This window comes from Culicoides brevitarsis, chromosome 3 (assembly GCF_036172545.1).
Source record: "Culicoides brevitarsis isolate CSIRO-B50_1 chromosome 3, AGI_CSIRO_Cbre_v1, whole genome shotgun sequence".
In the NCBI taxonomy this organism is placed as follows: domain Eukaryota; kingdom Metazoa; phylum Arthropoda; class Insecta; order Diptera; family Ceratopogonidae; genus Culicoides; species Culicoides brevitarsis.
The window spans coordinates 8,397,020-8,424,234 of NC_087087.1; the positions used below are offsets into that span (position 1 = coordinate 8,397,020).

The 27,215-nt window shown below is 25.8% G+C and overlaps 1 protein-coding gene across 1 annotated transcript in view; it reads left to right on the top strand.

Moving 5' to 3' along the window:
- The window catches only part of LOC134835157 (homeobox protein homothorax-like), a 98,479-nt gene extending 71,481 nt beyond the window's left edge, over positions 1–26,998 (top strand). The window contains exons 5-7 of the mRNA XM_063850027.1: positions 21,001–21,059; positions 26,406–26,704; positions 26,767–26,998. Of these exons, the coding sequence (XP_063706097.1) occupies positions 21,001–21,059; positions 26,406–26,557 (211 nt within the window). The 3' untranslated portion in view covers positions 26,558–26,704; positions 26,767–26,998. The remainder of the gene's footprint in view (positions 1–21,000; positions 21,060–26,405; positions 26,705–26,766) is intronic.
- Positions 26,999–27,215: the final 217 nt, after the last annotated feature.

Here is a 27,215-nt window from a genome sequence, read left to right on the forward strand (position 1 = left end):
AATGACTTGATGTGACAATAAATATCTTTCGCTTATTCATGTGTTGTCTTGCGTTTATTTAATTTCATTCCAAATCAATTTAGCGCGATGCGAAGTCGGGAATGGAATGATACATGCGTGGGATGACAAAATTGTCTGCATTCATGACTCACATCGTCATCGTTTTCGAAACAACGACTAAAAAAATGCATTGCAAAAGGGCAAAGTACGCGCAATATTTTAACCTTGCATTGAATAAGTAATTAAATTTGGTCGCGAAACGGAGAAAGAACAACGACGAGATCAAAGATTTGAATGCAATATGGATAAAGTTGCACCTAAAGTTGCCATTTCTGTTGTAAAACACATGATTTTACAATACAATTTAGCTACCTAGACAAAGAACGTACAAACAAAATGCACAGAAGCAACAACAAAACACCTGAATGCCCATATTTGGGATTCTCTACGTTTTATCGGAAAGTATTTTGCAAAATATTTACAAACAACAACAACAACAAATATCTCGCAGAGATTCATTCACTCAGATACACCTGAGTGTCACGACAACCTTTTGGAGCTTCTGTTTACTGTTCGCTACTACATTTGTCGTTTTGTGTCGTTCGTTTGCCGGCTCGACTTTTGCTGTTTGCCGGCTTGATGCTTGTCGCACATGAAACACTCACGAATCACGCGTTTTGCCTTCTACTCTTGCCTCGAACAACAATAATGATGATGATGATTATAATTGTTTGTTTCTGCTCTTTTTTAGGTAAATCAGCATTGCACGAAATTTCCCATTGTTTTCAACTTTTGTCCCCAAAACGAGCAAAATTTGTCTCAAAAATTGATCTTCGCACGAACCTCATTAAAAAAATGCTGAGATCGAATTTTTCGTTTTGTTTATCGAACACGCCCCCCTTTATTATTATTAGTGAACGAACACAACCCAGCGAGTGACATGACACGAGAAATCTGTCAAAAACTGACGACATGACATTATTGCGAAAAAAAAATTGTTATTCGGAAGCCCGCTCATTATCCGCTCGTGATTTCTTTTTTTTGCACAAAGAATCATTGTTATTATTATGTTTTTACGATTAAGCCAACAATGTAGTGTTGACGCGGGAGCTATTATTATTATTATTTGTTGTTCTTCATCATCAACATCATCGAAAGACACGTGGCAACCCCTTTTCCCTCCATTTGTAATATAAAGCATGAACAAGCGTGAGATGACTTTTGAATGGAATCCGCAAATAAAGGGTGCACTTTTGTGCATGATTGAAAAATTATTTGTTTTGTGGTGATTTTCTCCCCAATATCGCATCAAATTTCGTTTAGTTAAGAAAATATTTATTGTAAAAACATACTTCAAGGGTTTTTGAGTGATTAGCGGCATATGTTTTTTGAACTTTATCCTGAAAGAAAAAAAAAATAATAAATAAAAATTCTGCCTTATCTCGCATTTGCCTGACCTGCTCTCGCATATCATTAAATTATAATAAATTTTTGGATAATCATTAATTATCGTTTTTCCACAGTCAGCGCGTAATTTACTTCCATTCCCTTTTTCATGAAATATATATGAATTTTTTTTGTAACCCATTTCATATTATGCATGTGGATTTATATGGTTTCATCGAATAATTACTTTTGAAAAGTTGATTATTATCTCGGCTGCCATCCTCGTCGTATATATTCTACAATGACTCACTTTGTGTTAAAAATAACTCTGTGCGGCGGCATTCAGTTGTTATTATTCAAATTCATTCCATTAATAATTTTGCATCCATGGATTTTAATCTGATTTTAAAAATTATTATTATATTACGTGCGATACATCTCTTTGTTGGATGGTTTGCTGTACGACGAACTCATACGTAGAGCTGTAGATACAAGTGTAGGGCATATAATAAATAATTTATTTGATTATGATGATTATATGGCATTAATGCAGTCCTCCAATTCCTCCATTAAGTCCCATCCTCGTTGGAAAAAATGTCAGCGAGATCATAAATCGTAATTTGTGGTTTTTGGCGGGAAAATTTTAATTTTGACGGATGTCATGGGATATGGTCTAAATTTTTCAATAATTTAAAGGATATATTAATTTTTTTCAATAATATAATTTTAAAATTGATTAAAAATCAAAATTTTTCTAACCTCAAAAATTTCGCGCCATTTCTGTGATCAAAGAGTTTTTCAAAATAAATTAATTTTAAATATTATTTTTAAAGAAAATTAAAAATTTAAATTTAATATTATTCATTTTTCGACTAAATTAAAATTAATTTAATTCTTTTAACTAAAAGTTGTTTAAAAAATTTTCCCGCCTTTTTTTAAATTTCGCGCCAAAACTAAGATCTGTTATTTTTTTAACTGAAATTCTTTATATTTTTAGAATTTTTGTCAATTTTTAAACAAAATTTCCCTTAATCTCAGTTTCCCGCCCTTTTTCACGCAATTTCGCGCCAAAACCCAGCAACACGCCAATTCGATGTCCATTTTTATCGCCATTTTTACAGCTTATGAAAATTTCATAATAAAATATTTAATATACGCGACCTAATGAATAAATGTACCTTTTAATTAGGAAATTCTCACAGTAAATTTCGGTATGATGACCATATTGTCAAAGGATCGCATGTTCACGATACATCATTATTCGCGCGCGCTTTGAACTTGAATTTTTTTTTCAAGTAAAGAACTAACAGCAGGAGTCATTACACGACAATAAATTTACATGACTACCGAAAAAAAAATTAAACAACATTTTTCTCTCCTGTTTTTTTCTGTGTTTTACGATTTATTAGTGCAGACTGGCGTGTAAAATGTCTACAAGCTGTCTGATTGCCTGGTCACACACAAAAAACACATTAAAATTATTAAAATAAAAAAAAATTAAGTTCGACGGACTCTCATGGGAGAGAATTAGAATGTACATGAAAAAAATCCGCGTGAACAAATCAATTCATTAAATAAAAATTTTTTTACTGACAGTTAGTTGCGATCATCTCGCGCAAATGGATATTTATATGCAAAGCCTTACCTTTTGCCAATGAAACGACGCGACCCGAACGACGACTTTCTTATCAAAACTGAATTTAAATTAACAATTTAAGCGATTTAGCGATTGGATAAAAACTCATTAACGTTAACTAAATTGAATCTATAATTGCCAAGAACTTTTTTTTTCGTCTTTCTTTCATTTATTTTGCTTTTCCTTGCCTCCATACAAGTCAACACTCCGCAAATGGTCGATTGCTATGTGCAGAAGGAAAAAAAGATTTAAACGACGTCTTATCGCTTTACTATCGTTGCCTTGCTTTATAGTTAATATGGCTTCATAGACTACAGAAAATGGTTTTTCAGTCATTATTTCAACGGGCGGCGATAAGGAATTTCGTCTCTTTTCTTTGATTGCCTTTGCGACTTGCTTAAAACGCCTCCAACGAAAAAAAGCGAAAAAAAAACAAACCTGAAAAAATACAAAAAAAAATAATCAGTTGATCCGATCAGCACCATGTTTATTTCAGTTGAATTTTCCACCTTGATAAAGGACGCTTTTAAAAAAAATTTTTTTTTCGTTGCTTTGTTTATCATCATCGCAGGTTATGTGCGTCGTCCCCTTTTTCCGTTGATAAAAACTAAAATAAAAAAATATTCATTACTCGGAAAAAAAGAAAAGAAAAAAAACGAATTTTCGTCTTATAAATAATCTTAAAAAAAACCCTTATATGATGTACTGCCATGGATGCAAAGGCAAGACGACGACAAACAAACAACGAAATCGGATAAAATGTTGCGAGCCGAAGAATATACGCAGCAGCACACACGCGTCTATTAGATAAGAGAATTGTTCTGTCAAACCAGAATGATATATTACACGAAAATTTCCATAATAATGCCCAATTTAATACGGCTGATAATAATAACAATAATACGAGAAAAGAAAAAAAAGGAGAGGAAAAAAACAAAAAAAAAAAAAACGAATCGGATGATTTGGTATCGGATGAGTCGATGCGAGATTAAAGTTCTTTTTTTTTCTTCGTTTTCATCAAAAATTTATTTTTTTCTTCTTGGGCAAGAAAAAGTCCTTAAAGGCATCCAAGAAAAAAAAAATTAGAAAAAAAAAGAAAAAAAAAGTTTATCTCGTCCGATAGCATCAAGCTCAAGATTTTTTCTGGTTGAGCAATTCCTTTAATGGAAAAATAATAAATGTCTGAAGTCTTGTTGTTCTTATTATTATTTTTTTAAGCTGTACTTTAGCAAGTCAAGCTGAGGAAAAAATTGAGATAAGGCTGAAAATTTTTTGATAAAAATATTTTTCGTCTTTTAAAAAGCTTTAATTTAAAAAAATATTTTTTTTTAATAAAAAAAAAATAAAAAAAATTAACTTAAAATAAAATAATAAAATTAAATTAATTTAAAAAAAAAAAATAAATAATTGAAAAAAAAAAATAAAATTTATTCAATATTATTATTTTTTTTATTTTTCAATAGAAATTATTTAAAAAAATTTTTTTTTTCTAATTTTGATAACGGACAATTTTTATTTAATTTTTCTATTTGATTTCGTTTTTTTAGCAATAATTTTTGTTAATAAACCTAAATTTAATTTAAGTATTTTTAAAAATATTTTTTAAATTAATTTATTTAAATCAAAAATTAAAAAAATAATATTAATTGAACGAATAATAAATTTTAAAAATATTAAATTACTAAAAAATTAAATTATATTAAAAAAATAATTAAAAATTAAATAAAAAAAAAATTAATTTTTAAAAAAATTAATTAATTTAATTAATTTAATTTTTTTTTATTAAAAAAAAAATTATTTTTTTATTTAAAAAAAAAAAATTATTTTTTTATTTAAAAAAATTAATTAAAATAATTTTTTTTTTAAATTTTTTTTGTATAAAAAAAATTTTTTTTTTAAATTTAAATGAAAAAAATTTATTTTTTTTGAAAATTTTTTCAGCAAATAATTTGTTTCCCTTTAATAAATGCCATAAATGACGTCATCAGAGAAGCCATTTTCTCAAATTTGCAACAAACAAAAAAAAATTGACAATAAAAGTCCATAACACAACCAGATGAGATCAACACTCACTCCTTCATTCCGTTTATATTTGTTTGTTTGTCTATCTATTTTCAATACTTGCAATGCAAATTTCCCGATATGAGGATAGTTTATGCAAAATCATGCACACAATAGCGAGCAACAAAAGATAGATAGAACGCGTTGTTCCAAAAGTCATTTCTCTCTCCTGCGTTGTCTTGTTTAACTTGTTTTGTTGTCTATTTAGTTTTGAAAGGCAGCAACATGAAAAAAGGAATAAATTTCAATTTGTATTCATTCAAGTTTTTTTTTTGTTTTATAGACAAGACATCCCGAGGCAGGACTCGTTTCTCCTTTCTCGCCGCATTTCCCTCCTGTGTGTAAATTCTCTCCGTTCAGAGTGAGATGAGACAATGAAAAGTCTTTTGTTTATTGTTTGATGTGTTGTTGTTGTTGTTGCCTGCGATGAATAAATTTCATGCGAAAAAAGACAAACAAAAGCGTATCTTTGAACAATCTAATTACCTTCCAATTTTGAGCGAACAAAAGATGACGCCATTCATGCGAGATTCGAGACTAATTTAATTCCCTGGAGTGACTTTTCGGGATGCTGCAAGTTTTAGTTTTGTTTTTAGAGAAACACGTTGCGGAAGAATTTTTCTGGATTGGTCTCTTTTTTTAGGAAGGACTAACAGATGTTGTTGAACAAAAAAAAGTTTCTTGTTTTCAGGTTTTGTTATTTATGGACTTGATACAAGAGAGTGTTAGTCAATAACAAAAAAAAAAATTAAACGAAATTTTTCGTCAAAAGAAAAACTTTAGCGCATTTTGAATATTTTCTATTAAAATTTTGCAATATAAAAAAATTTTTTTTAATTAATTTTTTTTTTTAAAATTAGTTAAAAATAAATGAAAGTTCTTAAAAAAATTTAAGCAAAATAAAAAAAAAATAAATAATTAAACAAAATTATTTCAAAAAAATTAATAAATTTGCTTAAATTTTGAATATTCAAAAATTTAATTTTTAACTTTTTAGGGCCCAAAATAAAAAAGCATCTTTTTAAAAAATTTTTTATTTTAATTTTTTATTAAATACTTTTTAGTTATTACAAAAGATGTAATTTTTTCTTAAAATTTTATCAAATTTTAAAAAATTTAAAATTTTAAAAAAAAAAAACATTAAATTAAAGCTAAAAAATTAAGTTTTCAATCTTTAAAAAAAATTAAATTTTAATTTTAAAATAAAAAAAAGTTTTCGAAGTTTCTAGAAAATTTATCTTTTTAAAAATAAAAAAAAAATTTTAAAAATAAAATGAATTTTTTTTTCATAAATTTATTATAAATTTTTAAAGTTTTAAAATAAATAAAATTTTAATTTAATAAAAATAATTATTTATAAATATTAAAAAAAATTTATTAAAACATAAAATTTAAATTTTTTTTTAATTTTTTACCTATAAATAATTTCGAATCCATCAGAAAGACATCAAAACGTGTAAAATTTTTTTTTTCATAAAAACTTTTAAAAAATGCTCGTTAAATGACAATGAAGTTTTCGAAGCTTCCATGAAATCGCAACCCTTTCATTTTGAAGTTGCAAGTAAAAAATCCATCATTCTCATGGGATTTTTTAACATGCTTCGTAAGTCCTCTCGATTATTTAAAGTTTTATCGTTGAATCACGAAAATAAAATAAATTTAAAAATTTATTGGCATTTCAAACAAAACCCCTTTTTTGAAACTGACGAGCTCAAACTAATCATAAAGCAAATTGCATGACAATAACAATGTTTCCTTGTGCCTTGAAATGTGTGTGTGCACATTCTGAAGCGTCAATGCCACTGTACTTTGACCCTTGATTGTCTTGAAACCGCAATTCGAACAACGAGACAAAAGGGAATTTCGCCGAAGACGAGCAGCAAATTTAATGTACTTTTAATGTAATTTATCTAAAACAAAATTTAAATTACATTTACAAGTTTCGCAATCATCATTTTAAAACTTTCAAAATTTTGGATTTTTAAAATGGTACGAGCAATTTTTTGAGTACATTTCACATGTTAATAATGGCGCTCATCTTGTGAAAATTTATGGGAATTTGCGGTCACACATAAAAAAATTTTTGTGAATTTTAAAAAAGACAATAAAAATTTTTGAATTTTCATTTAAATTAATATGAAATTTCTTTAATTTAAAAAATTTAAAATCAAAATGAAATAAAAAAAATTAATAGGTAATTAAACAAAAAATATTTTGTCAGATGTCAAAAATTTATTAATTTTTCAAAATAATTTTTTACAAATTTATGGCTATTTCTGATGTTTAGCTTAAAATTTAATTTAAAAATTTAATTTTTACATTTTTAATAATATTTGAAAATTTCAGATATATTATTAAATTAAAAAAAAAAATTATTTTAATATTTTTAAAATTATTAATCAAATTAAATAAATAAATTTCATTTTAAAATAAAAAAAATCAAACTTTATTAAATAATTTAAAATTTTTAAAATAATTAATTATTAAATATATTAAATGAAATTTAGTAAATAAATTTAATTTTAAATCTTAAAAAAAAATTAAATTTTCATTTTAAAAAAAAATTTAGAACAGAAAAATTGCTTTTTAAAAATAAAAAAAAAAAATTAAAAATAAAATAATTATTTTTTTTTGTCATAAATTTATTATAAATTTTTAAATTAAAATAAATAAAATTAAATTTAATAATAATAATTATTTTTTTAAAATTAAATAAATATTAAAAAAATTTTATTAAAACATTAAATTTAAATTTTTTTTTTTAATTTTTTACCTATAAATAATTTTGAAACCATCAAAAAGACATCAAAACGTACAAAAAATTTTTTTTTCACAAAAACTTTTAAAAAATTCTCGTTAAATGACAACAACCTTTCATTCCATGAGAATCGCAACCCTTTCATTTCATGTGTGGATGTGTGTGAATGCGAGTAAAACACTCTTCTCTATCATCCATCATTCTCATGGGATTTTTTACACACTGCCTCGTAAGTCCTCTCGATTATTATTATGTTGTTATCGTTGTTGTGTCACGAGAAATGGCGAAAAAAGGGCTCATTTTATCTAAATTTAATTGGAAATTATTTATTGGCATTATCATAATTGTTGTTCATTCCGTCTCACGCGCATTCACCCCTTTTTTAATTACTGACGAGCTCAAACTAATCATAAAGCATTTTGTTGCCAATTGCATGACAAAACATGTGTTCCCGTATGTCTTCCATGTGCCTTGATTAATGTGTGTGTGCAAGAAGCGTCACCTGCCACTGACTACTCTGACCCTTGATTGTCTTGAAACCGCATTCGAACAGCTCTCTGCTTTGGCACGAGACACGAGAAAGGGAGGCATTTTGCCGAAGACGAGCAGCAATATGTTGTTTATTTTATGTACTTTTAATGTAATTTATTGCTTCTAAAACAAAATTTAAATTACATTTACATCCAGTTTCGCATCATCATGAGCTTAGAACTCGTTCATTTTGTTTATTTTGGATTTTTATGTCGTTGTACGAGCAATTTTTTGAGTACATTTCACATGTTGATGAATGGCGTTTCTCGAATTCTTCTCGAAAATTTATGGGAATTTGCTCGGTCACACATAAAAGAGTTTTTTTTCTGTGACTTGGCGAACTGAACAAGACAATGCCACGCCAAATCTTTTGTCCTTTCATTTCATCAATATGCAAATTTCTTTGCTTCTCCGACATGTAAATGTAATCAACTGCGATGAAATGATTTTTTTTTTCTCGTTCAAACAATGCTTGCATTCAATGCCAAAAATGGAAGATTACTTGCAATAATTCATGTTGACCAGCAGATTATCTGAAATTGAAGAAAATAAAGAGAATTTAATCAAAAAACACAAACCACGTGACCACTTAACTTCGAGATCCTCCCATTTCAGGATTTTTTCTTAAAAGGACGAAAAAAAAAGAATTTATGGGGGTAACACATGAACCGTAAACAGAAAGAAATTCATCAATTTATGCTGATACATGAAATTTCAATAAAAGTTCACTTGCAGCAAATTGATTCTTTCATTAAACTCATGAGACGAACGTTTCGGCGCGCAATGAAAAATTACTCCGACATTAAGGTAATGAGATGCGACGGATTTCGGAGTGTTACTTAGAAATTTTTTGAAAGGCGTGTCTCTGCAAAGCAAAAAAAAAAATAAAATGCAAGAAATATAAAGAATAAAAGCCGTGAAACAAAAACGATGTAAAATCATTAAAAATTAATTTGCCCGCCAATGAGAGACAATTAATCACGAACTCGTAATGCGAACGAGACGCTGGATCGTCTTGCAAACACATGTGAAAGAAGGCTTTTTCTTGTTCTTATAAATAAAATAATAATTAAGTGCCGTTTTTTTGCTGCTTTTGAAAAGATGAAGGAATTTTTATGAAGGAACAAGACAAAGTGACGCGGATTTTTTTTTTGTTAAAAAATATTTTTTTTTTAATATGAAATTATTAGGAAATTATTTTACGAAAAAATCTAACGTTTTTTTATATTTTAAATTTTTTATTTTTTTCTCTTAACTTATTTTTGATTTTTTTATAATTATTTAATTAATTACAATAATATTATAAAAATTAATTTAATTTTTTGAAATATTTTTTAACAAAATTATTTTTTTTATAAATTTTGAAAATGCTTAAGATTTTTTTTAGAGATTTAAATTTTTTATAATGATTTTATTTTGAAAATTATTTTTTTTTTGTATATGTTTCGAAAATTATATATTATTGTTAATTTTCGAATAATTTTCTTTTATTTTGATTTTTTTTTAAATTTTTTTATGATATTCGATTTAAATTTTTCGATAGGTATTACCTTAATAAATGATATTTTTACGAAAAAAATAATTGGCGAAAATTTGAATTTCGAATTATTTTCGAAAATGTGAATATCGAATCATTTTCGAAAATTTTAAAATAAAAATTTGAATTTCGAGTATTGAATCTTTTTTAAAAAATTTTAAAATAAGAATTTGAAAGAAAATTTGAATTTCGAATTATTTTCGAAAATTTGAAATTCGAATTATTTTCGAAAATTAATGCAATTTTTGTAAAAAAAATAACTTTCGAAGTAATTGTTTTTTTTTTCAAATTTTCGAAAATAATTCGAAATTAAAATTAAATAAAATAATTTTTTTTTCGAAAATTAAAAAAACAATTACTTCGAAAATTATTATTTTACAAAAACTTCAGCAAATATCATTAAATGACGTTTAACAAAAAAATTACATCTGAACAAACAAACAAAGCGCAAGAAGAAAGAAAAAAGGACAAAATCTCTTTTCGAGACTACTTTGCATATCATAATCCAAAATCATTAGGTTGATAAATGAGCAAAGTCTTATCAGCAATGAATAAATTAAACCGTCGTTTTTTTTTCGTTTTCGAAGGGAATTGTCTCTTAAGCTTTTCTTGACTTGTATTTTTTTTTTTTGATGCGAAGCACGTGGCATCTTGTCCGATATTTTGCGTTTGTCAGGTATGAAAATTAAATTAATTTCCAATATTACTAATGCATGCGATCATCTCTCTCTGACGATTTCGCAAGCATCAACCATCAAAACCATTCCCATTTATATTCCGAACGTCTTCGATTCGCTCCAATTCACTTCTTAGTTGCTCCTCGATATTGTCGTCGTCGTCGGTTGTCGGTTGGAGAGTGAATTAATTCCCAGAACAGAAATTATGTGGCCATATATAACTGTGCGGAGCGGAGCAAAAGCGAAGCAGATACAGAATGCATAACAAATTACAGTAAATTTAAGGCAAACAGGCGAATTGAATTTAAGTCACTTTTAGTCAGGCAATATCGGGAAAACACGAAACACACAGGCAGAAACTCTCGGTATAAATATTTTATGAAACAAAATTGAAATAAAATTCTGATAAATTTTTTTCCTTGCCTTTATCGACAACCAAACGTTTATGAATAATTTATTTCATGTAATTTCCTTCACTTTTTCCTCTTTTTTCCTTTTTTCTCTATGTCTCTGTGTTTTATTTTGAATTTTTTTTTTCGTCGTAGAAATATTAGGTCGAGTGACTCGCCAACTAAAAACGATCGATTTCAATTCAAAAAAAAAGTTTTTTTTTTAAGTAATTGACTTTCCTTTGTCGAAGGCACTCAATCACTCAACCACGTGTCGTTGTCATCTAAACAACGAAAAAAAAAAATGCAAAATCAAAATAAATAAAGTAATAAATAAAAACATCATGTTTAATTTCGTTGAAAAAGAGTAGAAGTGATACTCTTGAGAGCAACGCCAGATTATATTTATTTATTTATTAAGCAAATAATCGTGTGTGTTGTTGTGCTCCATCATCATCATCGTCGTCGTCGTCGACATCGTCCCACTCCTGTAATTTTTATTATTTTAGTCGATTGACTCTCGCTCATGTTGCATGACAATTGTGAAATTGATGTCATTACTTTTCTTCTTACTTACTGCGGTACAACGTGTTAATCAAGTGCTTCCGATTTTGACTGCTTTTTATTGAAAGTAATTTAATTTGTGTCTATTTGTTGTGTTTTTATGTTTTTTGAGTAAAGTGAACGGATTTCAGGGAAGCAGGAATTTGAAAAATTTATATTTTTACATTTTTTTTTATTTGGCGCCTTTTTTAAGATCAGATCAGATCAATATTATAAACAAAAGAAATTGGCGCGAAAAAGGCGTCAAGTAATTAAAATCATAAAAAATTTACTTTTTCGCGCTAATTTCAAGTTTATATTATTCGATCTGATATGATCTTAAAAATGGCGCGAAAAATTTTTTTATAGAAATATCTTTTTTTTAAATATTTAAAATGTACAAAAATGAAAAGAAAAAAAATTAAGTAGTATAAAATTCAAAAATTGGCGCGAAAATTAAAATTATTGGCGCCAAATTAAAAAAATGGCGCGCAAACTGTTAAAAGTAAACAAAAAATGGCGCCAAATATCAATAAATTCGAATTTTCAAACATTTTCAATTGTTTCAAGTAAAATATCACGTGAAAATAGACAATATTCGGATTATTCCAGTCACTTAACCCCCAAAAACAACATAACATCCCAAAACGGCGTCAATTACTGGCGACTTGACTTTATAATCCGCTTTTATTTTATTATCTGTTATTCGCAACAACTTGCAACAATTACTTTTGTGTACCTTCTATTACTTTCCGCCGTAATTACACGCAATATGACGCACACAGACAGAGCATTTATAGTAATCCGATTACGAAACGTCCTTATTTTTAATCAAGTCTGTGCGCCGTTTTTGTGACAGTAGAAACGCAGCATCACTCAAATCAGGAATTTCTTTGCATTTTAATCCGATATTGTAACATTGTGAATGAATAAATGCAAAAAAAAAGAACATTAGAAATGTTTTATTATGTGACCCCTCTTGTTTTTCTAGACAATTTGTTCGACACCCATTAATCACCCGAGTGACAATATTCTTATGCATGAACGAATGCTTTATTTTAGTTTTGCTGCTACTGCTACTGTTTGCGCTTGATTTTCAACGAGGGTTTCGTCACAACACAGAAAATATTCGCCGAAGGGGGAAAGAAAATGGACCGGTAGTTTATTTTTTTCTGATGAAAACGAGATTTATGTGAGAGTCGAAGCAGCAGCTTCGTTACATTTTACTTTTGGAATCGTTTTAGACACCACAAATGAAAATTCGACGACGTCGACGACGACGAAAACTCTCAACAACGAAGAGATACAAAATTTATTTTCTTGATTCGGAAATTGGATGCATTTTCAACAGGAAGTTTGTTCATAACTTTTGTCCGAAGAAATGTTTCCTCTGCAAGTAGATTGCAATTTTCTTCTGTTCAATTTTTTAAAATATTTTTAAAGGAAAAGACATTAAAATGAGTTTTATTCGACATTTGTGAAAAAAGGTCAGTTTTCTTATCAAAAAAAATCATTAAAATGTAATTTACTGAACAATTTTGACGCTGAATTATCAAAGCGTCATTTTACTAATTTTGGCGGGAAAATATTAAAAATGGCGCGAAAATATTAAAAATGGCGTAAAAATTATAAGGAAAAAATTATTGAGGAAGTTAAAATTACTCGAGAAAAAAATTAGAAAAATTTAATATTTAAAAAATAATATTATATTAATAATAAATTATTTAAAAATTTAAAATAAATAAAATTTAAAAAAAAAATAAATTAATTAAATTTTTAATAATTTTTTTCATTGATATTTTAATAACAGATATTTAATAAAAATTTAAATTAAATTTAAAAAATTATTAAAATATCAAATAAAAAAAAATAAAAATATAATTAAATATCAATTAAAAATTTGTATTGAATAAAAATTATTTTTTAATAAAAATAAAAAAAATTTTTCAATAATTTAATTAAATTAAAAAAAATAAAATGAAAAAAATCTTAAAAAAAGAACCAAAAAGAGCAAAAAAAAATATACAAAAAATCAATTTTGAGACATTTTTCTGCAAATAATTAAATTTAATATCGCCATTTAAAGAAAAAATCTTTTTACACAAATTTTTCCATTATCACTCCCCAAATCGATCAATTTCCTTTCCAAAAAAAAATCTATTTAACTCAATAATGACGAAAAGGACGTCAATTGTTCTGTCTATATTACTTTTCCTCGCAATAATAATTTCAGACTTGACCGTAACAGTTGCGCTATCGATTTGACCTCTCTCTTTAGACTCCGTTGATTTTTTTTTGTGAATATTTGATTTGATATTTTACGGCAAATTTGTAATAAAAGTGTCAAAGTGCAAGCAAATATCTACCAAATGTTGCCACATTCCCCTCGCAGCATCTCAGCAAGTAATTGACATGAAACACTTGCTGCTTGTCCTTGCTCAGTTTCTCGTTCTCGTGACAAGCTGTGTTCCATTATTTATGAAGTAATAACTTAAAATATTAGAACGAGTCACATATTGAGTTGTATATCCCTTTTTAAACGCCCGCCGTATATATTCTCCGATGTATGTTTGTGTTTATTACACCATTATGCCAATTATTTAATCCTTTTGTTCTGTTTTGTGCCATTTTCCCATTTTGGGCGTCTGTCAAGAACACACATGTACGCGCTCGCTGTGTGCATTAAGAAAATTACATGGTTATGAATTTATTTATAAACACCGAAGTTTAGGGGAGAGTGGGGATTAAAACGGGTTAATTCCCATTGCCGTTACATTACAAGGTGTTTAAAACTTTTAAATTATTCATTTTCTGCGACTTTGTCGGATAATTAAAGAAAATTATCTAGAAACGCACAAAAATACTCAAAAAACTCGATTTTAATTTACATTGTTGCCATTTCTTCCGCCATGCCACGCTGAAAAAGTCACGATAATACAATTTTGATTAATGTTCAAATGCAAATTTCGAAATGATAAACATTTAAAATAATTAAAATTACAAAAAGTAAAGATAAAAACTGCGCCCCTCTCGTTTTATTTCGTATTGTTCGAGCGTCAATGCGAAACAACCGGCAAAAAGAATGCCTAATCTAGCTTAAATCTCGAATAATATCAAAATGTGTGTGTGTATAAAAAGGCTCAGTTGTGCATAATTTCAAGCTGATACTAATTTTAGATATTCCGAAGCGCGTTCGGTTCGTCACCGCCGCACCGCACGCTTCGCCTTTGTCACACAAAAGAGCGCATTAAGGGAGATGGATGGAGGAGGAGACGAGGGTAGAATTGTTTTATGGTGTGATAAGCGTTTTTTTTTCTGTGTTTGCCTTCGTTTTTGGATCATTAAAAATGTCTCAAGGAAATGCAAGAAGAGATAAGAAAAAGTTAATTCAAGTAAAATACTTCAGTAAATGGAGAAAAGTTTGGTTCTGAGTAATGGGCATTCAATCGGAACTTGGATGTCCCTTTTAAATGGGTTTTAATGGATTTTTGTTGAAAATTTACTTTATATGGACATTTAATTGTGAGGTTCTTTTATTTTAAAAATTTAAAAAAATATTAAATTAAAATAAAAAAAAAACAAAAATTCATGAGAAGTTTTAAAATATTTTTAGAATATTTTTTTTTTTATTAATTATTCAAAATTAATTAATTAATTAATAAAAAAATTTTAAAAAGTGAAATTAAAATTTTTTTTTAAATAATTTTTTTAAAATTTAATTTTTATTAATTAAAAAAAAATATTAAAAATTTTTATTTGGTTCAAAAAATAATAAAATAATATTACATATAAAATATATTTTTTTTTAATTAATATTTATTTTTTTAATATTATCACATAATATTTTTATTTTTTTTTAATGAAAAAATATTTTTATAATTATTTTTTTTTTTATTAATGAAGAAAAATTAAATTTTATAAAATATTAAAAAATCATAAAATGAAATAAAATTCCATAAAAAAATTTTTAATTTTTAATAAAATTTATTTTCTAAAATTAAAAAAAATTAATTAAATTCATATAATAAATTATAATTTTTTAATTATTCTAAAAAAATAAATTAAAAAAAAAAAAATAAAAAAATTACTAAAAAATTAAAATTTAGCTCGATTTTTTAAAAATAAATTGAAAAATTTATTTATTAAAATACTTTAAAAAACAGAAAATATTAAATAAAAATATATTTTAAAAATTATTAAAAATAGAACGCACTAAAAATATGAAAAAAAAACAATAATTTTCTTACGACAACTTTCACATTTTTTCCTTCCTTTCTTCATTACAACACAAAACCCGAAAAATGAACAATAACATTTGCCGGTCATCCCATTTTTCCATCCTAAAAGTAATTTCCATGCCCATTCAAACCAAAAATAGTCTATGGCGCCATTCATTTACGGCGTCGGATAAAAATGGACATTATTTGACCCCCACCCCCCCTATAATCGGAAACCGTCGTAATTTAAAGACCCCCCCTAATTTACGACGTACTTTTTAGTAAAATAACCCCCCCCCCCTTTTTCAAGAAAAATTGTTAAAAATTAGCTCAAATTTATATGGAAATTTTGTGAAAAATTGTACATGTTTACTCAGTAAGTTAAAAAACAGATCGAAAAAGTTTGAAGCGCTTAAATATATTTCTGACAAATTGAAACAAAAAATCTTCAATTTTTATCCTTCGTATTTACTTATTACCCCCCCAACACCCTACGTCGAAATCCATCGAAAATAACATTTGACCCCCACCCCCCCTAAAAAATTTCCACGCCATTCAAAATGGATGGCGCCTATATCGTTTTTTGATTATTCTCCTCAAATAAATATATATTTTTTTCTCTAAAAAAAAGCAATTTTTATATTATTATGTCTCGTTTTCGACTATTCGCCATTAAATGTCATTATTTTCGTATGGCGAAGATTGACTCCAGAAATTGCGTTTTTATTCGTTTTTTCTCCATTCAAAAGAAAGCATCGACTCGGACAACGATTACCATAAAGAAGCTTTAAATGCAGATAAAATTTTATACGAAAAAAAGGGGATTTTTGAGTTGACCAGGATTATTTTTATGAAATAAAATAAAATTATATAAAAATTGCTCGAAGATTGTTACCTCAGCAATTATTATGATGATGATGATGATAGGTCTCGACTTTCCGCACATATGGTTAATTGTCCTTTTTGGTCTAACGAAGTTACAGAGAAGGAAAAAAAGGAGACAACGTTAATCTGTTTACCATAATTTGCGCATTTCTATGCAACTTGCGGATAAAATAACATTTTTTGTGCGAAATTTCCTTGATTGAGTCATTTTTCGGGATTATTATTAAAGGGACGGCCATAAAAGTAATTGGAGAATGGCGATCTAATTAAAAGCCGGAGTCAAGTCGGAGTCGGAAGAGCTGAAATTGACAACATATAAATAAATTAATGCCGAAAGTGGGATAATAAATCTTGGCAAAGGTGTCACAACCTCCAAATAAATCCAATAATTTTGTTTGTTTGTCTCTCGTTTTGCGATATTTAACTTCAACAAAGATTATTATTAACTGAAATTTACTAGAGAAATCCTCCCCTTTTCATGTTTCATGCCATCCCGAGCGAAGAAGCAACAAACATTCATTAGTTAGTTTCTTCTTACGACGAACTTGTTACCTCGCTCGTTGTCTCGTGTTCCGTTTCTGCCATCTTGTCATGTTGCTCCTACTTCAAAAGCATACGGTTAATTTGTCACCTCTCTCTCGCTCCATTCCACTGCAAGATAATTTATTGCATTTCATTCGATATGTTTATACGATACAAGGCACCTTTCTTTGTTTGCTGCCTTGCCTCTTGCCTTCGCTCCTGTTGATGATGGCAAGTAACGCACACAGAAACGAATCTACGCAAAAGTAGGAAAGTAATTAGCTCTCGTGCTTCAATTATTTTACGTTTCGTTCCCTGCTGATGATGAGGAATTTTATGCTGTTTGCGCAAATAAATAAATTTTCGAGACGAGAAATTTTCGGGTGAAGAGAGACGTTTTTTTTTTTTGCTTTTGAGCGTCATGCGAGGAGGCAATGAGTCGTTTCGAGTGATGTTATGCTCTAATGAGTTTTCTTATCTTTGGGTTTTTGGCGAAACTTTCTTTAAAAAAATATTTATTAAAAATGCCTTTAAAAATATTTATAATAAAAAAAATAATTAAAAATAATATAATAAAAAAATAATTAAAAAAAATAATAATTAAAAATATAAATAATTTTTATATATTTTTTTAAACAAATAAATTTGAACTTTTATTCATTTTTATTTTTAATTTCTTTTTAATTATTTTAATTAAATTAAAATAATTTAAAAATTCAATGAAAATAATATTTTTTTTAAATTTTTAAAAATAAATAAAAAATATTTTAATACCAATTTTTTAATTTATTTTTAAGAGTTTAAAAATATTTTTTAAATTTTTATTGAATTATTAAAAAAAAAATTAAAAATAAATTAAAATAAATAAAAAATTAAATAAATATTTAGAAAATTTTACAAGAAAATTATTTTTTTTATTTCTTGACATTTTATTTATTTTTTCATTTTTTTTAAGATTATATGAATTAAGTAAAACTTAATTTAATATTTATTTATTTAAAAATAAAATTAAAATTTTTGCATATCATGAGTAAAATATTCAAAAAAAAAAAAAAAAAAAAATAAATAAAATTTTTAAATTTAATATAAAATAAAAAAATAGGAAAATTTAATGTAATAAAAAAAATTAAAATAATTATTGAAAATAATTTTATTAAAATTTAATTATTAAAAAGTATTTATTACGAATATTTTTATTGAAATATTTTATTAAAATATTTATTTTATTTAATTTATTAATTAAAAAAAATAAATTATTTTTAGTAAGTTTTTAAATTAATTTAATTTTTCGCAAAAAATCTCAAAAATTCAGCAAAACAAATTATTTTTACAATTCTCGAACAATTAAAAGCTTCGATATAAAAATTCTTTCACTCCTCATCTCATTCATTCCCCTTTTCTGAACAAAAAAACTCCGACATCACGTAATCTATTATTCGTAATAACGTAATATACAAACAAATCCCCATCTTGAAGATTAGCTGGCTTTACATTCGTCTAACATAATTTGGAATTTTTGGCAAACAATGCTGGAAAAATGCACCCTATCGATGTTTTTATTTTTTTCGGGATCATGTTCTCTCACATACGCATCTTTTCTTTCGCAAATAATCAAAAACGAAGGGAAATCTCGTTTGCTTTTGTAAATGAGATGATTTATTACCAGCAAATGATATTGATGCACTGTGCGGATTAATTTCTTTTTTTCTTTCGATGGGGACACGAATTGAATTTTCATTAAATCTCGCAAATTGAAAGAATTTTTTCTGGAATAACTTAACTTAAGAGTCCTCGTGCGACCTTTTAATCATTAATAAACCACAAGCGATTTTTTTTTTCTTTCGCGAATAATTTTTTTCACACACATTCCGACACTTCTGAGGCAAAATCTCAAGTAAAATCCGTTTAAAGTGCGTTGTTGAGTCACTTGTGTATCTAATCACCTGTCTGTCAAACGAGTATCATTAATTAAAAAAAAAAGCAAGGAACGATTATATGCATGTCGAGATCGTGATGCTGTAATTTGAGATGGATTGTCGGTTTTTGCCGCAAAGAAAAAGATCGTTCGACGTTCAAAAGATCACAATCGAATTTTTTTTTCATCCTACTCATATTTTTTTTTTTTTTTGTTAAAAATAATTGGGTCCCATAACCTGTCGAATTTTGTGTCAATTACCTGAAATTTTGCCATTAAATTCAACAGTTTATTTGTCATATTTTAGTTTTCTTCCAATTAGGCCTCCCTCAAGTTCCTACCTTCGCTTTGTGCCTCACGGGAATTCAAATCACGATTTGCGCTTAAAATATCTGAAAAAAATCTTATTATTTTTTTTTTTGCGATACTAAACTAGAAAGTGTATCGATGACATCTAAAAACAAAAAAAAATATTTTTTCCCTTTTTTTCTTTTAACAAATTTTTTTGTTGACCATTTTTGTACCAATTTAATGATAACAACCTGATTTTTTGAGAAAGAATAATTTTTCGGTCATATTTTGATGATAATAGGAGATAAAGTTATGGAACGGAGGTGAACTCACATGAACGGCACAGCATCAAAAATAATAATAAAGAGGCTTTCCCTTATACATTTAAATGATGTATTTAATGTTTTCTGCCACAATATACGGGTTACGACGTAGGAAAAAAAATAATTTTCTTCTGTTTTTCTTTATCTCGTCATCTCGTTGGCAAAAAGAAAGAAAAAAATTCGGAATCCTCCCCATATTATTATTAGTAGTATTATATTGCAAAAGATATGAGGGATTTTCCCATTCACGAGAAAGTTACATGAAAATATTAGTATTTATGGCTTATTAGATTGGTTTTTGAGCAAAATAGGCTGAAGGAACTTGAGCTGCGTGTTGTGTATGGCAGGCACGTTTCGTTTCATGCGAAATGGAAAGGCATCTCGTGAATTCCTAAAATCTTATTGATTGATTTTAGGAATCTGCATTTAATGGGTACATTGTTGTAATGGACTGTGCGACAATTTTTACGGGTCATGAAGTGAAAATTTAGCGAAAAAAGTCGTTGAAGGCAAAAATACGAAGAAATTCGTGGAAAAAATAGAAAATCGATAGGAAAAAGCGAGTGAAATCCATTCAATTTGACATAAAATATAAATAAGTGCTAAAAATTAATGATAGATGAGGATTTTTTTTAGCTGAAATGACAAATTTTGACATTCTTTTTATTTTTTTTAATATTAAATTTATTAAAAAGAATATTTTAATAAATTTTTATTTTTATTATTTCATTATTAATTTAATAATTTATTTAATTTTTATTTATTTAAATTGAATTTATTAAAAAAAAAATATTAAAAAATAATTAAAAATATTTTTTTTAATTTTTTTTGACAAGTTTAGGTTGAATAAATAAATAAATAAAAATTAAATTATATATTTTTTTTTAATTTTACCTAATTAATTTTTTAAAGAAAATATTTTTTAATTACTAAATTAAAATAAAAAAAACTAAATAATAAATTAAAATAAAAATTTTATTAATTTTTTGAGAAAATTTATAAATAAATAAAGAAAAATAAATAATTTTTTAGGTTTTTAATTTTCAATTAATTTTTAATAAAATTAAATTAATTAAAATTATTTAAATTTTTGACAATTTTAACAAATAAAAATTTAATTATATTTTTTTTAATATTTTTAATTTTAATTTATTTTTTAAAGAAAATAAAATAGAAAATAAAAAAAAATTAATTAATTATTTAAATAAAAAAAAAATAAAATTCATAAATAAATTGAAAAAAAGCTAAAAAAATAAAATTTAAAAAATAATTCAAAATTTCTAAAATTTAAACAAAAATTAATAATTTATTTATTTTTTTTCTTTGCAGGTTTATCAATGCTAGACGGCGAATAGTGCAACCAATGATCGATCAGTCAAATAGGGCAGGTGAGTGTCGTCTCTTAGACCATAAGTCATAGCAATAAGTGTTCACACAGAACTGAAATGACTTCACCGTAACTTTTACATCATCATGCGGTGACGCCATTTCTCATGCAAACAATTTTTATAATCATAAGAATTCTGACATTCGTTGAAAAAGCAAAAAAAAAATAAAAATGGCTCCAAACCGACATGAAAAAACGAACAGAAAAAAAGAACATTTAAATAAAATCCACAAATGCTTCAACTTTTTTAATTAAAAATTTATTCTTCGTCTTCGACGGGAAAAATATTTTCCATGTGCGAACCGGGTGATTTTGAGATATTTATGTGCCCGACTAATTGCCTGCAATTTTAATTTTGGGGGTATTTTATTTTCCACTTTTGCCATGCTTGTTTGTTGTTTTTGTTTGGGAAAAATTATAAAATAAAATAAAATGGCCTCGTCGTCGTGAATGTGTATCGTTTTCGCATAATTTCTTCTCTCCTTCATTTCAACGCAATAAAAATGTTGCTCAGAAATTCCAGTAGCAGCAGCAGCATCAAATTTATCTAATTATCCCTCATTTAAATTTGTTTCGGGGAAAAATAACAAAAAAAAAAAGTTTGTAATGAAAATTATGTTTAACTTCATGTCATAAAGAGGTAAAAATCCGCACAAGGCACACTCATGCACAGGTAGCAGGTGTCTGCAACAAACGAAACCTTCATCATCGTGTTCTCGCAAAACAGTCCTCTTCTAATCTGGCGACGCAGAGAAAATTTTTTGTTCAAAAAAAAAAAAGTTACTCCACGGCAACATTTAAATACCTAAAAAATAAAATATAATGAAAAAGTTTTTCTGAATTAAATCCTTAATTTACCCTTTTTTAGTCGTTTTTTTTTCTCTTTCTCATTTCCATCACATGCGACTTACTCATTTATTGTTTATTTATATTTTTTTTTTGTCTTTAAGTGAGGCACTAATTTTAACGAAAAAATGTTACTTGAGCGTTTTTTCATTGAGAAATAATGAGAAACTTTTCTAAAAGACAAAAAATACCTTTTTTCAGTAAGAAATGTCAGTCGCTCGTATTTCGAGAAAAAGGTCCTGCTAAATATTTATGTCTTAACGAGAGATCCGAACTTTTATTTGACACTTTTTATCTACTGAAAATAGAGAAAAAATTGTGTTTCGCAAATTTTTTTCAAGTTGCGATGTTAAAAATAATCAATTTTTAATTTTTAAACATTTAGTTTAAAGAAACTCAATTTAAGACTTAAAAAAAATTAAAAATAATTTAAATTAATTTTTAAAAAATTAGTAAGTAACCTTCAAACATACGTTTTTATGAATTTTTCAAAAAATTAATAATTATTTTTTTTTTAATTTTTATTTTCAATGAATTAATTTTTAAAAATATTTTTTAATTAAATTTATTTTTTTAATAAATAATTAAAATATAAAATAAAGAAATAAATATTTATTTTTTTTATAAAAAAATGTAAAAAAAAATTTTATTTTGATTATATGTTTATCTATTATAAAAAAAAATTAAAAAAAAATTAAAGAAAAATGCAAAAAATTGGTTGAAAATTAAATTACACTTTTGAAAAAAAATAATTTAAAATTAAAAAATAAAAAAAAAATTTAAGGTTAAAAAATCTTAATTTGTTAAAAAAAAATATTTTATAAAAACAAGTAAATAATTATTTTTTATTAAAATTTAATATTATTTTAATAATTTAAAAATAATTAAAAAATAAAATAAAAATTTGAAATTATTATTAAAATATAAATTAAAATTATTTTAAAAAAATAATAATTTAAAATTATTAAAAAATATTATTTTAAAATTATTAAAAAAAAATGAAAATTGTTAAAAATATTATTTTAAAAATTTTCATTTATTTTTTTTTTAATAATTTTTATTTTGCGAAACACAAATTTCTCACAATTCCCATATTAAAGTTACCTTTGTCGAGTAATTTGGCATCAACTTCCCTTTTTTCCTCCGTCTCTGTCGCACACCAAACTAATCGAATTTCTTTAATTATTGCCATTAAACAGACAGAGAGAAAGCAAAACTCCGACAACATCTAGAGATATTGACTTAGGTAAAATAATAACAATAAAACGATGATCATGACTTAATTTATTATATCCTAATATTCAACCCGCAAACATTTCTGTGTGTGTTTTCGCACCAAAACGAAGAAAATTACTTCCAAAATATTTTATTACCAATGTGTGTGCAATTATTGTAATGTATCTTCTCTTCTCCGTCTATTTCTCGTTAACTAACGGCGCAAAACACCTTCCGATGGCACAAGTCCTTTAATAAGATAAATAAACATTCACACACGAGTGACTGTGCATGTCGCTCTCGGAAAATGACACATTTCGAATTAAAATGTGGAGTAAAAGTGATTGGACGATCTTCTCTCATCTTCATGAATATTTGTGATTAAGTTAATGGCCATTAAGGGGTACAAAATTGCAATATTATTAAACTCACTGCCACACACACACATGAAATTGATACGGAAAGTGTAATAAATTTATTATGTCTCTCGCTCTTTCCATGCCGCCGCACGCAAAATATAGATGGGTGTAATATGGTTTGTGGTTGATTTCGGATGTTGGGTGTCTGAAATTTCACAAAGGTGTTGGATTGTGTGGTCACAATTTTCGAAATTACTCGAATCCATCATGTAATAAAATATGTTTCGTTGAAATTGGAGATTTTTTGCGATGTTTAAAAAACAAGAAGGAACGAGAAGCGAAATACTTGAGACGCATTTTAATTGTTTTATTAAACGCCCACAAATTTCAATTTTCCCTTCGTCTTACGCGCGGAATTCTAATTTGATACTAATAATAATAATAAAAATAATTAAAAACCACGCCGTCGTCCTTTACTTGAAATTAATTTAGAAAACGAATTTTAAAATGCGTAATTTTCATTATTTTCATTATCATTGGCATTCATAGGCGTTTTCGGGCAAACAGGTGAACGAAGTTATTGAAAAGTAGCCAGTTAAAAATATTTTTGTAAAAAATAAATTTTATAAAAATTAAAATAAATTTTATTAATATTAAAAATAATTTTTTTAATAAGTTAAATTTTAATTTTTAAATTTAATTTAATTTTTTTTAAAGAAATTTCTGTAAAATTATTTTTATTTGTCAATTTTAGTTTAAAGAAGGTTTATGTTTAAAAAAAATTCAGAAAATTTATGTTAATTTTTTTTTATTTTAAATTTTTTTTAATTATTTTTCAATAAAATATTCTCTTAAATTAAATAATTTTTTTAACAAATTTAATGCTGCAAAAAATTAATTTAATTTATTTAATTAATTTTATTTATTTTAATTTTTTTTTTCATTATTCAAAAAAATGTATTGATTAATTTTGAAAAAAAAAATAATTTATGAATAGTAAAAAATTTTTATTAAAATAATAATTAAAAATAAAAAAATATTTTTTAATTAAATAATTAATTTAAATAATTTAAAATAAAAAAATATTTATTACCCTTTGAGCAATTTAATTTATTTAAAATTTTTAATTAAATTAAATTATTTTAATTTATTATTTTTAATTAATTAAATTTTTAAAATTTAATTAAAAAATCAAAAGTTTTATTTTATTTAAATTTTAAAATATTTATTTTTCCGTCACATTTTATAAAACAAAAATTTTTTAACTGGGCAAAAGTTATTCCGTAGGTATCGCGATATTTTCCAATGTAATATAAAAGCAAAAATGGGAAAAGTTTGAATTTATATTTCGAAACCCTTTTTTCTCTCTCCCTTTGCCTCTGTGCAATTTATACGAAAAAAGGCACGGCAAATAAAGAAATAAAGGTGTAAGACCCGTAAATCTTTTTTAATTCTTGATTGTTGCCTCGGTTGCTTGATAAGGTCCACAAAGAAGGAAAAAAAAACAAGTTATTTTCCCGAACAACAAACAAAGGCAGCGAACGGCAGCGAGAAAAACAAAAGAAACGCAGATTGATATCAAAAAAGAGCGTATCTAGCAACGCAGGATAAAATTGGAACAAAACATTGTTGTAATTCATTCCTCTTCTCTCGTTTTGCGCTGCGCTGCGTCAACAATAACAAACAAAAACAAAAAAAAAACGAGCGAAAGTTGCCTGCGCTGCTATCAGAACAACATGTTGTAATATATGAATATCATAAACAATTGACTTTCGGAAAAACAATGAAAGTTTTCGTTTTCTCTGCAATGACTTTCTATTTTTTTTTTCTTTTTCTTTTCGGTAAATAGAAAAAGAAATGTCTGTCGATTGGAAAAGCAATAAGAATTTTAATGTTTACCGAAAATGAGACCGAAAAACGGCAAACAAACAAGGAAACAAGTAATACGACAGTTTTGGGAGTAATTAAGACTCCCCAAGTAATTTATCATTTTCTATGAGATTTCTCGTTTTATAGGGAAATAATTTCCTTGTTGCTCGTTTTTTGACTCAACAAATAAAAAAAAAATAATATTAAAGTCTGAAATTTAAAAAAAAAATATTATTTTAATTTTCATTTTTTTTAAATTTTTTAATAAAAAATTCTCTTGATTTACAATTTTGTCGATTTTTAGCGAGATTTATTCAACAAAATATATTTTTTTATGATTTATTAAATTTAATTAAATTTGTAATTATTTTAATATTTAATTTTAAAAATAAATTAAAATATTAAAAATTAATTAAATTAATTAATTAAAAATAAATTAAAATTAAAATTTAATAATTTAATTATTAAAAAAATTATTAAAACTAAATAAATTATATAATTAATTAAATAATTTTTAAATATTTTATTTATTTATTTTTTTTTAATATGAATGAAAAAATAAAACCAAATTATTTTAATTTTAATGATTTTTTTAAAATTTAATTATAATAAATAAAAAATAATTTCCTTCTTGTCGATTTTTGACTCAACAAATAAAAAAAAATATTATTAAAAACTGAAAAAAAAAATTAAATTTTTAATAAAGTTGATCCGCAGCAAAACTTTTTGATGCCATGCCAAAAATGTTGTCAGATCCGAGAAAGGAAAGAAATTCTGCAGCAAACGTCTTTCAGTTAACATTTCCTTTCACACGAAAATTTAAAAAAAAACTTTTCCAAAAGTTAATTTTGCGCGTTTTTTCATGTCACGAATGTCAAATCTAAATATTTTTTCGCGTCAAAAATATATCAAGCAAAAATTTTTTGATGTGAAAAAATATTTTTTCCCGCACCCCCCATTTGCACCCAACAAAAAAAATCACACAAAATAAATTTATGAATATGAATAAAATGTTTGCATCTTCTGCATTTTCTTCTATGTTATTGTTTTTTGTACAGTTTATACACACCCAGGTCCATCGGCTGGCTACCCAGATGCAATGAGCTACATGATGGATGGTCAAGCGCAAATGATGCATCGTCCGCCGGATGCGGGATTCCATCAAGGCTACCATTACCCACCTGCCGAATACTATGGTCATCATTTGTAATATTAATTGGCAATATAAGAAGCAGAGACGAAGACAAAGAGCATGAAAAAAAATTAAAAAAAAACACACAACAACCCCTTTTGTAGCAATTTGTTAACTAATTTCGTGAAAAAAAGCGATGAATGAAACACATGGCAATTTATTAAGGTAAATTTTTAATTTTTTTTTTTTTGAATTAAAATTAATTATTTTTTTTTATTTAATTTCAGTGTCTATATTGCAATCAACTTCAAAACAAACAAGCCCCCAGTGATCATTTTATTTAAAAAAAAAAAACAGGGTCTCGCTCAGTGTTGTACTAACAACGTCCCATTATAGAAGAAGAAAGAAGAAAAGTATCAAAAGGAAACCAAAACTACGTTAATTTTATTATATTAAAAAAATTATTATTATTATGATATTACTTAATAAGTTGTCACCAATTCATAAATCCTAAAAAATAACCGCCATCTTGCATCTAATCAACAATATTTTTTTTTATTTAAAGTTTCTTGTTTTTTAAAAAATACTTTTTTAGGTCAAATTTATTTAAAAATATTTTTTTAATATCCTGTTTTTTTATTTCTTTTAAATTTTGACGAAAAAAAAGTTCCTTAGTTGATTGATGCTCCCAAATATTTTTTTAAAAATAAATAATAAAATAAATATTCACAAAAAA